Source organism: Suricata suricatta, chromosome 3, assembly GCF_006229205.1.
Source record: "Suricata suricatta isolate VVHF042 chromosome 3, meerkat_22Aug2017_6uvM2_HiC, whole genome shotgun sequence".
NCBI classification, from domain to species: Eukaryota; Metazoa; Chordata; class Mammalia; order Carnivora; family Herpestidae; genus Suricata; species Suricata suricatta.
This window is the reverse complement of record NC_043702.1, coordinates 17,248,397-17,262,863: the sequence shown is the minus strand read 5'-3', so window position 1 is coordinate 17,262,863 and position 14,467 is coordinate 17,248,397. Positions and strand designations below refer to the sequence as shown.

The 14,467-nt window shown below is 62.3% G+C and overlaps 1 protein-coding gene across 3 annotated transcripts in view; it reads left to right on the top strand.

The window, feature by feature from the left end:
- SLC4A3 (solute carrier family 4 member 3) overlaps positions 1–13,766 on the top strand; it is a 14,064-nt gene extending 298 nt beyond the window's left edge. Inside the window, exons 2-23 of one of the 3 annotated variants that reach the window (XM_029933710.1) lie at positions 138–279; positions 620–785; positions 1,387–1,664; positions 1,832–1,947; positions 2,334–2,560; positions 4,142–4,290; positions 4,434–4,614; positions 5,043–5,178; positions 5,820–6,003; positions 6,448–6,547; positions 7,022–7,206; positions 7,850–8,075; positions 8,254–8,472; positions 8,860–9,008; positions 9,200–9,394; positions 9,870–10,088; positions 10,414–10,503; positions 10,987–11,153; positions 11,645–11,898; positions 12,228–12,397; positions 12,608–12,781; positions 13,444–13,766. In XM_029933710.1, the coding sequence (XP_029789570.1) occupies positions 229–279; positions 620–785; positions 1,387–1,664; positions 1,832–1,947; positions 2,334–2,560; positions 4,142–4,290; positions 4,434–4,614; positions 5,043–5,178; positions 5,820–6,003; positions 6,448–6,547; positions 7,022–7,206; positions 7,850–8,075; positions 8,254–8,472; positions 8,860–9,008; positions 9,200–9,394; positions 9,870–10,088; positions 10,414–10,503; positions 10,987–11,153; positions 11,645–11,898; positions 12,228–12,397; positions 12,608–12,781; positions 13,444–13,521 (3,714 nt within the window). In that variant the 5' untranslated portion in view covers positions 138–228 and the 3' untranslated portion in view covers positions 13,522–13,766. Of the gene's footprint in view, positions 1–113; positions 280–619; positions 786–1,386; positions 1,665–1,831; positions 1,948–2,333; positions 2,561–3,294; positions 3,644–4,141; positions 4,291–4,433; positions 4,615–5,042; positions 5,179–5,819; positions 6,004–6,447; positions 6,548–7,021; positions 7,207–7,849; positions 8,076–8,253; positions 8,473–8,859; positions 9,009–9,199; positions 9,395–9,869; positions 10,089–10,413; positions 10,504–10,986; positions 11,154–11,644; positions 11,899–12,227; positions 12,398–12,607; positions 12,782–13,443 lie in introns of those variants that run through there. The other 2 variants (XM_029933711.1, XM_029933712.1) reach the window with 2 other exon arrangements.
- Positions 13,767–14,467: the final 701 nt, after the last annotated feature.

The window sequence follows — 14,467 nt, the reverse complement described above, 5'->3', positions numbered from 1 at the left end:
GGGGCCGGGGCCCCGCGTTGTCCCGGGCGTGGCGGGGCCTCGGATGGGTGCGCGGGCGGGCGGGCGGTGGGGATCGGGCTCCGCGAGTGGGAGAGGGCGGCCGCGCGCGGCTTCTGACCCCGCCCTCTTCCCCCCAGGGCTCCCCATTAAGCCCCTGCAGCGCCCCCTTCTTCTCAACCGGGTCACGGGTCCCTCTGTGAGCGAGGCTCCCAAGTCGCCTTCCCGGCCATGGCCAACGGAGTGATCCCGCCGCCCGGGGGCGCCTCCCCCCTACCCCAGGTGACTGCCGCGCGCGGGGGTGGAACAAGACGGGAGGGACCCCAAGGAGGAGAGGGGAGTCCTCTGGCCGACCTTGGGACCCTCAAATCCAGGGATGGAGCTGGGCTGGAGGGTATGGGGTAAGGGGTGGGGGCTTTTGGTATTTTTCACTTCTGTTGCCCCCTCTCCTCCCAAGCCTTGGGAGCTTGGGATGCTGACCCAAGCCTGGGCGCAGGGAGAGGGGGTGGTTGAAGATGGAGCGCACTCGTCTCCCCCGGCCTGCAGCCAGGGCTTGGAGTTGGGGTGGATGTGGGGCGATCGTGGGTCAAGGGTCCTTAGGAGAAGCTGTCTGATCCTGCAGGTCCGGGTGCCCTTGGAGGAGCCCCCTCTGAGTCCAGACCTGGAGGAGGAGGACGATGACTTGGGCAAGACCTTGGCTGTGAGCAGGTTTGGGGACCTCATCAGCAAGCCCCCGGCCTGGGACCCTGAGAAGCCCAGCCGCAGCTACAGCGAGCGGGACTTTGAGTGTGGGTAGCCTGGGGACCCCTAGTGTGGCCGCCCTCACCACCATCACCTTCATTGCCACCATCACCGTGCTCACCACTGGCTTGGTCACCCAGTGCCATCTTGTGCCGGACGCTGTGCTGGACGCTGTGCTGGGCCACCATGCCATGTTAAGTCATCCTGCCTCACTCACCCATCGCCTGTCCACCTTCCTGGGGAGCCGGGCCCCAGATGCAGGGGAGACATAGGGAGATGGGCCTGAGGCCTCCCTCCATGACCTTCATCTTCCCCAAGGCTCTGCCATACCTCTGGCCCTGCTCTGTCCTCTCCGCCTCCTCCCTCAGCTCTTCTGACTCTGCCTGCCCCCCTTGATGTATCCTGTCCTCCTATTTCCCCGAGCTCCCCTTGCACAACCCTCTCCCTTACACCCATTCCCACTGCTCTGCCAGGCCTACCAATGGCAAGACATGGACACAGGTGTCGGGGGTAGGGGGGAGCCTGGCTCTCAAGGAAGGACTAGGGTACCCTTGTTTGAGGCCCTGAGCTAGAATAAGGTGTGTGCCCCTAGGGTGGTGAGGGGCCCTCTTCTGTTGGGGACCCCAACCGGCTCTCCTGCACCCCCAGTTCACCGGCACACATCCCACCACACCCACCACCCGCTCTCGGCGCGCCTGCCTCCTCCCCACAAACTGCGGCGACTGCCCCCCACCTCTGCCCGGCAGACCAGGAGGAGGAGGAAGAAGGAGAAGACCTCTGCTCCCCCCTCTGAGGGGACCCCTCCTATCCAGGAGGAGGGGGGAGCTGGAGTGGAGGAAGAGGAGGAGGAGGAGGAGGAAGAGGAAGGGGAATCTGAGGCAGAACCTGTGGAGCCCCCACCCTCAGGATCCCCGCAGAAAGCAAAGGTAACGGGGCTGCCCCTGAAGGAGCACCGACTCCCAGGTAGGGGTGCAGAGAGGAGAGGAAGGGAGATGCAGCAGAGGGGGCCAGGGCTGCCAGGGCGAGGCAGAGTCGGGGAGCGGGGTGGGGGCTGAGTCTGGGCAGGGACCCAGCCACTCCGCTTTGTCCACAGTTCTCAATTGGGAGTGACGAAGATGACAGCCCCGGCCTCTCCGGGAGGGCTGCCTTCACCAAGCCCCTGCCCTCGGTGGGCCCTTGCTCTGACAGGAGCCCCCAGCAGTCAGTCAGGTACTGGCATCCAGCCCAGAGCAGGTCCCAGGCTCCTTCCCGACCCTGGGGACTGTCCCGAGTTCTGACCCTAGAGAAGAGGAAAGGAGAGGAGAGGGGGTGGAGGAGGCCGGGAGGGGCACCCTCCCCCCCCCAACCCCGCCGGCCACATGACTGACAGAGGAGAGAGAAGTTGTCACTAGAGAGGACAGGGCTAGAGGGGGAAGGACAGAGAGGAGGGTGGAGACGGGTGTGGTGGGGGCAGGGAACTGGATGTGAGCGTCCTTCTCTGCCCAGAAAGAGTCTGTGTCTAGTGCTCAGGGGGCTATTCCAGGCCCCGCCCCAAACTGAGGGAGGGCAAAGAAACCCCCTAACCCGGCCTGTCTCCACCATGGTTCCCTGTCAAGTCCAAGGCTGCCATGGTGCCTCCTCAGCTCCCCGAGCCCCCGGGCCCGGGCCTCCCGAGTCGCTGGGGAGAAGAGCCGGCCCTGGAGTCCATCGGCCAGCTATGACCTTCGGGAGCGGCTGTGCCCAGGCAGTGCCCTGGGCAACCCAGGTGGCCCGGAGCAGCAGGTGCCCACTGACGAGGCGGAGGCCCAGATGCTGGGCTCTGCAGACCTGGACGACATGAAGAGTGAGTGACACCCTGGGACAGCCCCTGTGGTCCACCCCCATGGGCACCCCGCCTGTGAGGAACCTTGGAGAAGCTCTGTGCTCTCCCCAGGCCTGCGCTGGGTCCCCTTTGCAGTATCCCTGTCTGCTGGTGTGTGGCCAGGGACGGGGAGCTCACTACCTCACCAAGCTACCTCTTTGGTTGCCAGAGATTTCCTTTCACGACACCTCTGTCCTTCTGTCCTGATTCTGTCCTCTGAGTCACCCCCTGAATAAGGCAACCCCTCTTCCACATGCCGTTTGGAGACATTATATCCCCCCACCCCCAAGGCTCGTCTTCTCATCTTCTTCTTGGCCCCTTCATACTGGCCCCTTGAGTGTGAGCCACTCTTCTGGGTCCTGCTTCTTCCTACACCAGGGGCCCCGGACTTGTCACACCACTGTTGGCCTGGCCTGGCCGTGATATCGGCACATTCCTTCCATCTTATCAGTGCCCTGGTTTCTGTGCCACCTGTCATCACCCATGGGGCTCTGTGCCCGGGCCAGGGGCATCACTGACCCCACCTCCCTCCCTCTTGGAACCACAGTGTGTGGGCGCGGGTGGGAGGGAGGGCTTTGAGCTCAGTACGTCATGGAAAGTTGCCAGGGCCTGAGGACAGGGACAGGAACAATCCGATGGCAGCAGTGGGGGGGGGGGAGGTCGGGGGGTAGGGTGTGTTTACTGATTCAGGGTGGGGGCCAGAAGCAGCAGGGAGCAGGTCTGCGGCTGTAGGGAGTCAGCAGGCTCTGGGTGGGCGAAGGCCGGTGGTCCAGGCTCCCATCTTTTAGGAGAGCCAGGGCTCTGGGAGGGAGCAGGGGCTGAGGGCTCGGCCCCCGGGGACGAGGGGAGTGATGAGCCTGCTGGAGGAGGTCACAGAGCCCGACGGGGCACCAAGCCTTAGGCCTGGGGACACTGAGGGCCAGGACCCTGGCCTGGCCCCAGCCCCCAGCACTCGAGACTCGCTGGCCTCAGAGGACTTAGAGATGTTGGTGCTGGACCTTGACGACTGTGACCTGTGGGCACCCACCCAGGGCCAGTTGAGCCCCATGGCAGGGGGACCAGCTTGTGAGTAACAGGGCAGTTGGCCTTTCTGCAGCTGCTGGCTTGGAAGGGGTGAGCAGGGAGGAAGAGACAGAAGTCTGCTTGCGTCTGCCAGATGTGTGTATCCACGGGGCAGACATGGGTGCTGAGAGAGGGCACGGGAACAGTGTTGGGGGCCTGGTGACTTGCTACAGGTCATAGCGCTTCAGAGTGAGAGCCAGTGACCATGGGGGAGGGTAGGCAGGCAGGGCTGCGGACTGAGCTGGGGTCTGCCTTTTTACTGTGGTTTGGCCAGGGGTCCCCTGTGTTACTCTGGGCCAGTCTGTCCCCCTCTCTGGGCTTCACTGTCTTTGTCTGTGATGTGGCCATGATGGACTATGTGGATGTGCAGACATGACCCCTGGGTGACCGTGGTGCCCATCAAGTAGATGGGCTGGGCAGAGCATGGGGCGGGAGGGGTTGGCTATGACCGTGAGGCCCTGAGCTGGACCCCCGGGACCACCAAGCCTGCCTTGTCTGCAGGTCACCGGCTGGAGGACAACCCTGGCATGCGGCGTCACCTAGTGAAGAAGCCGTCGCGCACACAGGGTGGGAGGGGCAGCCCCGGTGGCTTGGCCCCCATCCTGCGCAGGAAGAAGAAGAAGAAGAAGATGGATCGGAGGCCTCATGAGGTGCAGGGCCCGTGGTTTCCTCTCCCCTCTCCCCTCCCCAGAACCTCCTTTTCCCTCCTCCCTGCCTTGCCTGGGTTCCATGTCTCCAAGACCCCCAATCCCACCTGGCGACCCCCCGACCCTCACCTTGGCATCTGCTTCAGGTGTTTGTGGAGCTCAATGAGCTGACGCTGGACCGCAGCCAGGAGCCCCACTGGCGGGAGACGGCGCGCTGGATCAAGTTCGAGGAGGATGTGGAGGAAGAGACAGAGCGCTGGGGGAAGCCCCACGTGGCCTCGCTTTCCTTCCGCAGCCTTCTGGAGCTCCGGAGGACCATTGCCCATGGTAGGAGCCCTGCAGGCCTGCCCCTGGGGTGCATGCCGTCTTCACAGAGCATGGAGTTCGGCCGGCAGCAGGCTGTCCAGCTCTTGGGGACTCCTCCCTGGTGTCCTGGGCCTAGGCGAGGTCTGGCTGCCACTCTGGAGATGTGGAGGCTGGCTGCTCTGAGGGGCAGTGCTGGTACCTGGCATGGAGCCTGGGCCGTAGCAGGCCGCAGTCCCAAGTGGCCCCCTGCCCGGGTTTGGAGGGGCCATCCCTCATCTCGAGTTCCCTTTGCACACCTGCTCTCCAGCTCTGTTGGGCCACCTGGAACTGTGGGCATTGGCCTGGGCTGGGCTCCCCCGGCGTGCTCACCTGCCCTCGGGGAGCAGAGCAGCTGGGGTGGGGTGTCCTTTCTGACAGGGCCCTGCCCCCTTCCCCCACTGTGCCCCCAGGCGCGGCCCTCCTGGACCTGGAGCAGACCACCCTGCCGGGTATCGCACACCTCGTGGTGGAGACTATGATCGTGTCGGACCAGATCCGTCCGGAGGACAGGGCCAGTGTCCTTCGCACCCTCCTGCTGAAACACAGGTGTGGGGGCGGGGGGGGGCGGGGTTGGGGGTGCCTGGGAGGGGGCTTTTAGGTTAGCTGCTCTTCCAGGAGCACGGCCTCTGCTTTGATTACCCGAGTGACAGGGAGCGTACTCCTCATTCAACTTTGGGCAGCACCAGCCATTAGAAAGTTCTTTCTTACACTGAGCTAGAAAGGATAGAGACCCTGACCCTTCCTTCCTTCCCTTTCCTTCCCTTCCTTTCCCTTCCCTTCCCTTCCTTTTCTTCCTTTCCTTTCCCTCCCCTTTCCCTTTCCCTTCCGTTGTGTCTTTTTAAACACTTTTATTTGTTTTTCTGAGAGAGAGAGAGAAAGAGAGAGAGAGAGAGAGAGAGAGAGAGAGAGAGAGAGAGAGAGAGAGAGTGTGAGCAGGGGAGGGGAAGAGAGGGAGACACAGAATCCGAAGCAGGCTCCAGGCTGTGAGCTAGCTGTCAGCACAGAGCCCGATGCGGGGCTCAAACCCACAAACCCTGAAATCATGACCTGAGCCGAAGTCAGACGCTAAACTGACTGAGCCACCACCCAGGCTCCCCCCTAACCTTTTATTTCTCATTTCTTCATGACCTCAGCCCACTAAGGGCATCTCCTTTTAACCTGCCATGCCCCTTCTGCCCTCTCCACAGCCATCCCAATGACGACAAGGACAGTGGCTTCTTTCCCCGAAACCCATCCAGCTCCAGCGTGAACTCGGTCCTGGGGAATCACCACCCAACCCCCAGCCATGGCCCTGACGGGGCAGTGCCTACCATGACTGAGGACGTGGGGGAGCCGGCCCCTCTCTGGCCTCATGACCCAGATGCCAAGGAGGTCAGTCGCCTTGCTCTGACCTGGGCTGGGGGACTGAGAGGGCTTCTGGTTTTCCACTGGAGGCTACTGAGGGCTTCGTTGAGCGGGTCAGGAAGGCTGGATGCCCGGTACCACACGAGGCATGCGGGGGAGTCTCTACAAGACACGCTGCAGAAACAGGAAGTCTGAGCGGGATGATGTGGCAGACCTCTGGGAGCCATAGCTCCCAGCAAGATAAGGCAGGGGTGGTTGTGGGCTGCTTGGAGGAGGTGTCCACAGCCCGAGTGCTTTGCTCCTGATGTGGGGCACATCCCCAGGAGACCCTCTCCTGGCCGGGGAGGGATGAAACGGGGCCCAGGTTCAGGGGTTGGAGGACAGTCCTTGGGGGGGCTGGAGCAAGGGATGGGAGGGCCTGCCACGGCCTCCGGTCAGGGTCCCAGCCCTATTCCAGTTCTGCGTCCTCAGAAGCCCCTCCACATGCCTGGGGGAGATGGTCACCGGGGAAAAAGCCTGAAGCTGCTGGAGAAGATCCCTGAAGATGCTGAGGCCACCGTTGTGCTCGTGGGTAAGGAGGGCGGGGGGCCTGGGGTTACTGGGTGCGTGGGCTTCCTTCCACTGTGGTCTGCTGGTCCTGCACTCTGGCCTGCAGGCCACCTCTTCCATCCCTGGCCAGGCCCCCAACTTGTCCCTGCTTTTCCTGACAGCCTGTCTTGCCCCCAGCTCTTTCTTTCTCAATCCTCTGCCTGCCTCCCATCCAGCTTTCTGCTTTCTTGGACTGCTACTAGTCTGTACAGCACTTTTGTGGGAAGTAAAAAGAAGTACTCCTTCCTGAAGACGGTGAACGTTTCATCTATTGATGAATCATAGTAAATGTATAAACATATGAATGAATAGGGTTTCTTTAGGCTGGGGTTTGTGCAGCACACAACCTGCTCAACTGTACCTGACGGCCCCAGCTGTTTCTTTTAGGTCAGCCTGGACTGGTCCTCTTTGCCCAGGGACCTGTGCCTTACTCTCCGCCGCCCCCCCCCCCCCCCAGGCTGTGTGCCTTTCTTGGAGCAGCCTGCGGCAGCATTTGTGCGACTGAATGAGGCTGTGCTTTTGGAGTCTGTGCTTGAGGTCCCGGTGCCGGTTCGCTTCCTCTTTGTGATGCTGGGTCCCAGCCACACCAGCACTGACTATCACGAACTTGGGCGCTCCATTGCCACCCTCATGTCTGACAAGGTGGGTCCTGCAGACCCTGGGCTGGGTGCTCTAGGCCTGTTCACCTGAGCCCTGCTTTTCCCCAGTCTCTCCCTGCCTACGGTGGTGCTCCTGGGAGGCCCTTCTGGGTGGAGACAGTGCTCTGGAGTGGTAGGGGAGGGAGCTGTTGGCCGACGGGAGAAGAGGGAGCCCTGGGCTGGGGCCGTAGGAAGGGCAGGTGGCTGAAGGGGGAGAAGGTTCTGGATGTGCCATGAGACTTGAAGGGGAGGGCTGGATACGTTCATCTTTGCCGTGGCTTCTCCTTGGCTTGGACAGGAAGGTCCTCTAGCCTTGGGTGACGTTGGAAATCCATACTGACCAACCTGTAGGGTGGGGCTACTCTCCAGTCCGAATGGTTTTGGGGGCCCCTGCTATGCCAAGCGTTGCCCTTTTAGTTGTGGAAAACTCTCGAAGCTCCTAGGGGAATAGAAAGCACTCAGAAGTTCAGGGTTGTGGCCAGCCGATTGCCAGCGGGGACATGACTCCGTAGTTTGACGGATGGACTGGACATGTAGACGTGGCCGGACATACAGCGCGCCTCTGGCTCTGACGGCCCGACACCTCCTCCCTGAAGCCCTCCCAGGGGCGCTCTGGGAGGCTCAGCCCTTGGCTCTCCCGCCCCCAGCTGTTTCATGAGGCCGCCTACCAGGCGGACGACCGGCAGGACCTCCTGAGTGCCATCAGCGAGTTCTTGGATGGCAGCATCGTGATCCCCCCGTCTGAGGTGGAGGGCCGTGACCTGCTGCGCTCCGTGGCCGCCTTCCAGCGCGAGCTGCTGAGGAAGCGGCGAGAGCGTGAACAGACCAAAGTGGAGATGACTACCCAGGGAAGCTATGTGGCCCCTGGGAAAGGTCAGACCCTTTGGGGCCCGTCCCCTACCCACCCCGCAGCCCCTAAGTTCGTGACCCCAGCCTGCCCGACTCCCTAACTCTGGCATGCCAGCTTCCAGCCCCTGGTGGGGAGGACTGAGGCCGGCACCCCGCTTTGGGAGGGGGTGGTCTGTGCTCCAGCAGCCCCTTGTTCCCCCAGAGCTGTCGGTGGAGTTGGGGGGCTCTGAGGCAACCCCCGAAGACGACCCCCTGCTGCGGACTGGCTCGGTGTTCGGGGGGCTGGTGCGGGATGTGAAGCGGCGGTACCCGCACTACCCCAGCGACCTGCGGGATGCCCTGCACTCCCAGTGCGTGGCGGCCGTGCTCTTCATCTACTTCGCTGCCCTCAGCCCCGCCATCACCTTCGGGGGGCTGCTAGGTGAGGGGGAGGGAGGCAGGGCGAGGCAGCCCGGTGCCCCCTTCAAGAGCCGTGGTCAGGGGAGCCCAGGGATCATCAGAGGGCACTGGAGGGTGACAGGGGCTGCTCCAGTGGGACCGTCTCTAGGGGCTGCTGGTCAGGGGGGCTCAGGGATCACTCTTGCAGGGGGCTATAAAGTGAGAGGGGGTGGGAGGGGTTCAAGGGATGAGGGACACTGTGAGTGCCCCGGGGGTGCTGGTAGTGAAGGGTCTGGGAGGGATGGGGCTGGCCTCTGGGGGGCTGCTCTGTCCTAGTTGGGTCCCCAGGTCAGGGTAAGCTAGATGAAGAGGAGGGGTCGGGTCCAAGAAGCCAGGCCAGGGCCCTCCCGCTGAGCCTTGCCCTCCCCAGGGGAGAAGACGGAGGGCCTGATGGGAGTGTCCGAGCTGATTGTGTCCACTGCCGTGCTTGGGGTCCTCTTCTCTCTGCTGGGGGCCCAGCCGCTGCTCGTGGTTGGCTTCTCTGGACCGTTGCTGGTGTTCGAAGAAGCCTTCTTCAAGGTGACAGTGCTACCCTGCCCCTCCCCAGCGATCACTTTCTAATGCCCCGTCCCTCAGTCCAGGCGATGGGTCCCTGCGGTGTCTCCCGCCTCCCCATTCGGAGCTCACGCACTCCCTCCCCTGCCCATCTTGTGGGGCCCCCGAGGGTCTCTGAGTGCTGTGGGTAACCACACCTCCCTCTTGGCCTCCAGTTCTGCCGAGCCCAGGACCTGGAGTACCTCACCGGCCGGGTGTGGGTTGGCCTCTGGCTCGTGGTCTTTGTCCTTGCCCTGGTGGCCGCCGAAGGCAGCTTCCTGGTCCGCTACATCTCACCTTTCACCCAGGAGATCTTCGCCTTCCTCATCTCGCTTATTTTCATCTACGAGACCTTCCACAAGCTCTACAAGGTGGAGGTCCAGAGAGGTCTTGGGGGCGGGCATAGGTGGGGGCTGAGGAGGAGAGCATGGGAGGGGGGCACATGGAGCCCTGGGAGCAGAGGGGACAGGGAGAAGGGCTCCATTGGGTGTAGGTGTCGGGGGTTGGGACACCCCGGGCTAGATCAGAGCCGAAGGGCAGGGAGCCACACCCAGAGGGTACAGGTTAGAACTCCAGTGAGGTTCCACCAGTATATGATGGAGTGGGGCGCTGTGGGTGCTATGGGGCTCTTTTTGTAGAGGAGTGTGTGTGTGTGTGTGTGTGTGTGTGAGCACATACGCCCTGTGTGTGAGCATGCATGTGATGTAGCTGGGTGTCGTGTGATGCTGTTGGCTTGGTCAGGTGTGTGACGAGCCAGCCTTCTCCCTCACAGCTGTGTGAACTCAGGGTGATGGAATCAGGGTCACCTGCCCAGGTGAGTGCTAGGCAACCTTGTAACTCACACAGGTGTTCACGGAGCACCCGCTGCTGCCCTTCTACCCGCCTGAGGGGGCGCTGGAGGCTGGGCTGGAGCCGAATGGGAGCGCCCTGCCCCCCACGGAGGGGCCACCCGGCCCGCGGAACCAGCCCAACACCGCTCTGCTGTCCCTCATCCTCATGCTCGGGACCTTCCTCATTGCCTTCTTCCTGCGAAAGTTCAGGAACAGCCGCTTCTTGGGGGGCAAGGTGCGTGGTGGGGGAGTGGGGAGCCCCCGCGGGTCCCTCCCACCCCGGTTCCTGCTGCCACTGCTGCTTCTCCCTCGTCCCAGTCAACCCACGGACCTACACCAAATCAGGGCAGTCCCTTCCCCGCCAGAAGCTTCAAAGAAATTGAATCAGGCGAGGGATGCCCTCTCGAGCTGGGCAGCACCCATGGGATTTGGAGGGTCAGCTCAGGGGACTTCTGGCTCCAGCTCAGACCCAAGAGAGTGGGAATAACAAGCCCTCACGTCCATCACCCGACCCTCACTTCCACCTTCTGCTCCTTTTCCCCATCGGCCCCTCTCTCCAGGCTCGCCGCATCATTGGGGATTTTGGCATCCCCATTTCCATTCTGGTGATGGTCCTAGTGGATTACTCTATCACGGACACCTACACACAGGTGAGTGAGCCCCAACCCCCAGCAGGGGATTCTCACCCAAGTCTTGAGAGGGAGGCCATCACACGTTTCCATTGCTGCAGTGGCCACGATCAGGGGTGGAACACAGCCTTCCTAGTGACGTGGTGACCTGCTGGGGCCGCGCTGGGGTGGGTGGGCTGGGGGCCGCTGAGGACGCCAGCAGGGTGGGGGTGGGGTCTGAGGCTATGTGTGGCCTTGTGCTGAGACTCCTGGAGCAGGTAATGGGCTGGGGGGCAACTGACAGGTGTCCCTGGGCCTCAAGGAGAAAAGGTGTCGTTCTCTGCCTTTTACCAGACCTTTTGGAAGATGGAAAACTGATTTCCCGGAAACCTGTTCACATCCAGGTTTTCTGGAGTCCTGGGACTGGGAACATGGAGCCTGGTGGTGGGGGCACCTGTCAGCCTGCGGGGTTCTTAGCATGGGAAGGCTGTGTCCCTGAACCCTGTCTTCCTTCCTGCCATGTAGAAGCTGACGGTGCCCACGGGGCTCTCAGTGACATCCCCCCATAAGCGCACGTGGTTCATCCCGCCCCTGGGCAGTGCCCGCCCCTTCCCGCCCTGGATGATGGTGGCAGCTGCTGTCCCCGCCCTCCTGGTCCTCATCCTGATCTTCATGGAGACGCAGATCACTGCGTGAGACGCTGGGGGACTCTGGGAGGTTGGGGAGGGGTGGGAAGCGGTGTGGTTGGTGGCTAAGTGGGGGGCACGCGGGCGGGGGCAGTTTTCCTCCGGCGCTGGGACACGATACCCATCTGTCTGCATCGCCGTTTGCAAGTGGCACTTGGCAGTCCTCACCCCACTTCGGCAGTGTGTTCTCTCACCCAGCAATGCTCACATGTGCCTCGTTTGGGTTAAACCGCAACGTGGTGAGACCTGGCATCTGGCTTTTGTGGTGTTTTAAGCATCGGCGGTGTGAGATCTTAGCTCAGATTTGCTTAGATGTGAGAACGTCACTTTGGGAACTCGAGAGAGGAAACTGGCAGGTCCTGGGGAGAGCTCTGCTCTGCGCGTCCTTCCCCCACGACGGTGCTCTCCTCCCCCCTCCCACCGGCGCGTGCCTGGCCCCTGTGACTGGCCTGCCCTGCTGGCTGCTCACCTCCCCACTTCCCATCCTGCCCCTGCAGGCTCATTGTCAGCCAGAAGGCACGGAGGCTGCTCAAGGGCTCTGGATTCCACCTCGACCTGCTCCTGATCGGCTCGCTGGGCGGGCTCTGTGGGCTGTTTGGGCTGCCCTGGCTCACGGCTGCCACCGTCCGCTCGGTCACTCATGTGAATGCACTGACTGTTATGCGCACTGCCATCGCCCCTGGCGACAAGCCCCAGATCCAGGAGGTGCGGGAGCAGCGGGTCACTGGAGTGCTCATCGCCAGCCTCGTGGGTGAGAGCACCCACCTTACAAGGCCCCCGCCCCCACCCCACAGACTTGCCTTCTTGGACCCTGTGGGCTTAAACCCGCTCTCTGTCCCAGGCTTGACCCAGGTACCTTCCGAGTCTCCAAATGCATCCCGTCTAGCACCCTGCTGTGGCCCCCAACGCCTCTTAACAGTCTATGCGCCTTGCTACCCTGAGCCTTTTCCTGGTTCTCCGTCCCGCTCCGTCTTCTCTTGTTTGTAGTGATGAGGCCCAGCTGATCCCCTCTCCACCGGGCCCGTCCAGCCTCATGGCGGCCGTCCGAGGGGTCAGGTAGGTCTGTGTCACCTCCTCCAGGCCTGTCCATCGTCATGGGGGCTGTGCTGCGCCGGATCCCGCTGGCTGTGCTCTTTGGGATCTTCCTGTACATGGGGGTCACGTCACTGTCCGGCATCCAGCTGTCCCAGCGTCTGTTGCTTATCCTCATGCCGGCAAAACACCACCCTGAACAACCCTATGTGACCAAGGTAGGGCCAGGAAGCCGGGGGGGGGGGGGGGGGGGGGGGGGGGGGGGGGGGGGGGGGGGGGGGGGGGCGGGAGGGATTCCTGGGCTGGAGATGGACAGGACGATGGTGGAGGGTCAGTCGGGGCCTGGGGAGCTGGGTCCCCAGAGATGTGGGCGGGAGCAGGTGGCGGTGGTGGGGGGCGTGCTGTGAGACTCAAGGCTGGTTCCCCAGGTGAAGACGTGGCGGATGCACCTGTTTACCTGCATCCAGCTGGGCTGCATCGCGCTGCTCTGGCTCGTCAAGTCCACAGCGGCCTCCCTTGCCTTTCCCTTCCTGCTGCTGCTCACGGTGCCTCTGAGGCGTTGCCTTCTGCCCCGGCTCTTCCAGGACAGGGAGCTGCAGGCGGTGAGGGGCGCCCCACGGGGGTGCTGGGAGGGCGGGTGGGCCCCAGGATCAGGGTGTCCCGGGTTCCAGCCTTTCCTGTGCCGCCTGCTAGTTGCGTGATCAAAGGCAACTCACCTGACCCCCTGGAATCTTATTTCCAGCTGGATAACAGGGCAGATGATGGATTCTTCCTTATAAGGGTGTCGTGAGGGTTAAGCACTAATCCAGGTAGAGCACCAAGTGTGATGGTTCAGTGTGAAATCAACCCAGGGCCACTGCAGACAGCTGTGCAGCTTGTGTCCCGGACAGAAGCCCACAGCTGAGGGACAGGTGGGTTGGGGTGGGGTGGTGCCAGAAACCCCTCCCAAGCTCCGAGTTTGTCTGGCTAGAGGGAGGGACATCGGTTTGAAAACCACCCACCCAAAAACAGTGCATGGAGGCAACGCAGGAGCCATGACTGGCCCCTGGAAAATACTTGAGACGCGGTAGCTGCCGTCACCGTGACCATTATCAGGAGCCAGTGACCTGAGCGTTGTGGCCAGAGGGAAATGCTTCAGGCTGGGGTCACGGTCCCTGCGGTCTGAGAGGCCTAGGAAGCGCTGGGTGGCTGGCCAGAGGCATCGCCGGGGACCAGGACGGCGCCAGCCGCCTCCCTGCCTCTCCCAACCTTCTCCCTCCTGCAGCTGGACTCCGAAGATGCCGAACCGAACTTTGATGAGGACGGTCAGGACGAGTACAATGAGCTGCACATGCCGGTGTGATCCTCTAGCGTGGTGCCCGCGCAGACCCTGATGCCGGAGTGGTCGGCACCCGGGCCCCCGTCGGAGCCCAGCCCTGGGGCCAGCGGGCTCCTCGCAACCCAGAGACGTGCCTGGAGCCACTAACGCCACGGCCAGAGCCGCCCGCTGACTCCGCCCGGGGCACTGACCTGGGCTCACCCGGGCCCTTTCACAGACCAGACCGGCACAGGCTTTGAGCTCATTATAACCACACTCCTTGTCTCGTGTCTGCCTCACTTTCTTGGTTCCATCTCTGGCCTCTCAGGTCATACTTATCCAACTGGAATTGGAGGAATTCTGCTTTTAAGGTCATCAAAACCAGGGAGAGTTTGGAGGCAAGGACAGAATTCTTGGGGGAAAGGGAGAGAATCAAGACCACAGAAGGTCACAGCTGGACCTTATCGTCACCCCCTTGGGCCCTCTCAAGTACAGCGGAGGAAGCAGCAGGAGGCTCAAGGTCTGGTTCAAGGTCACCTACGGCTAATATAGCCCCTGCTTAGAAGGGGGAGGGTGGGAAAAGGGAAAGGGAGGAGGGTGATTTGGCCACTAGAGAAAGAGTGTCCCCAGTGGCTTCGGGGCTGTAGAGGGAAATGGAAAATGTTTATCATCTTCTTCTGATCCCTGGCATTCCGAGGGGACAGTAGCCCAATCTGCTAGACGCCAGGGTGGTGCTGGATTTGGGGTCCCTGGACCATTTTAGATTCTCACGGCTTAAAAGAGTGGCAGTTGGGGATTCCTGAGGCCACTCCTTGTGCAACAGTCTGTTATGCCAGAAATAACCTGTGAGGCCTTGAAGAGGGTGCAAACTGGGAGCCCGTTGCGTCACAGTTGCTAGGCAACAAGTGGCATTTGTGAAGCAGGTTGGCCTGGTGTTGCCCCCTGGTGGCCATTCTCTCACACTGCAGGCTCCGTCCCAACCGGGCAGGAG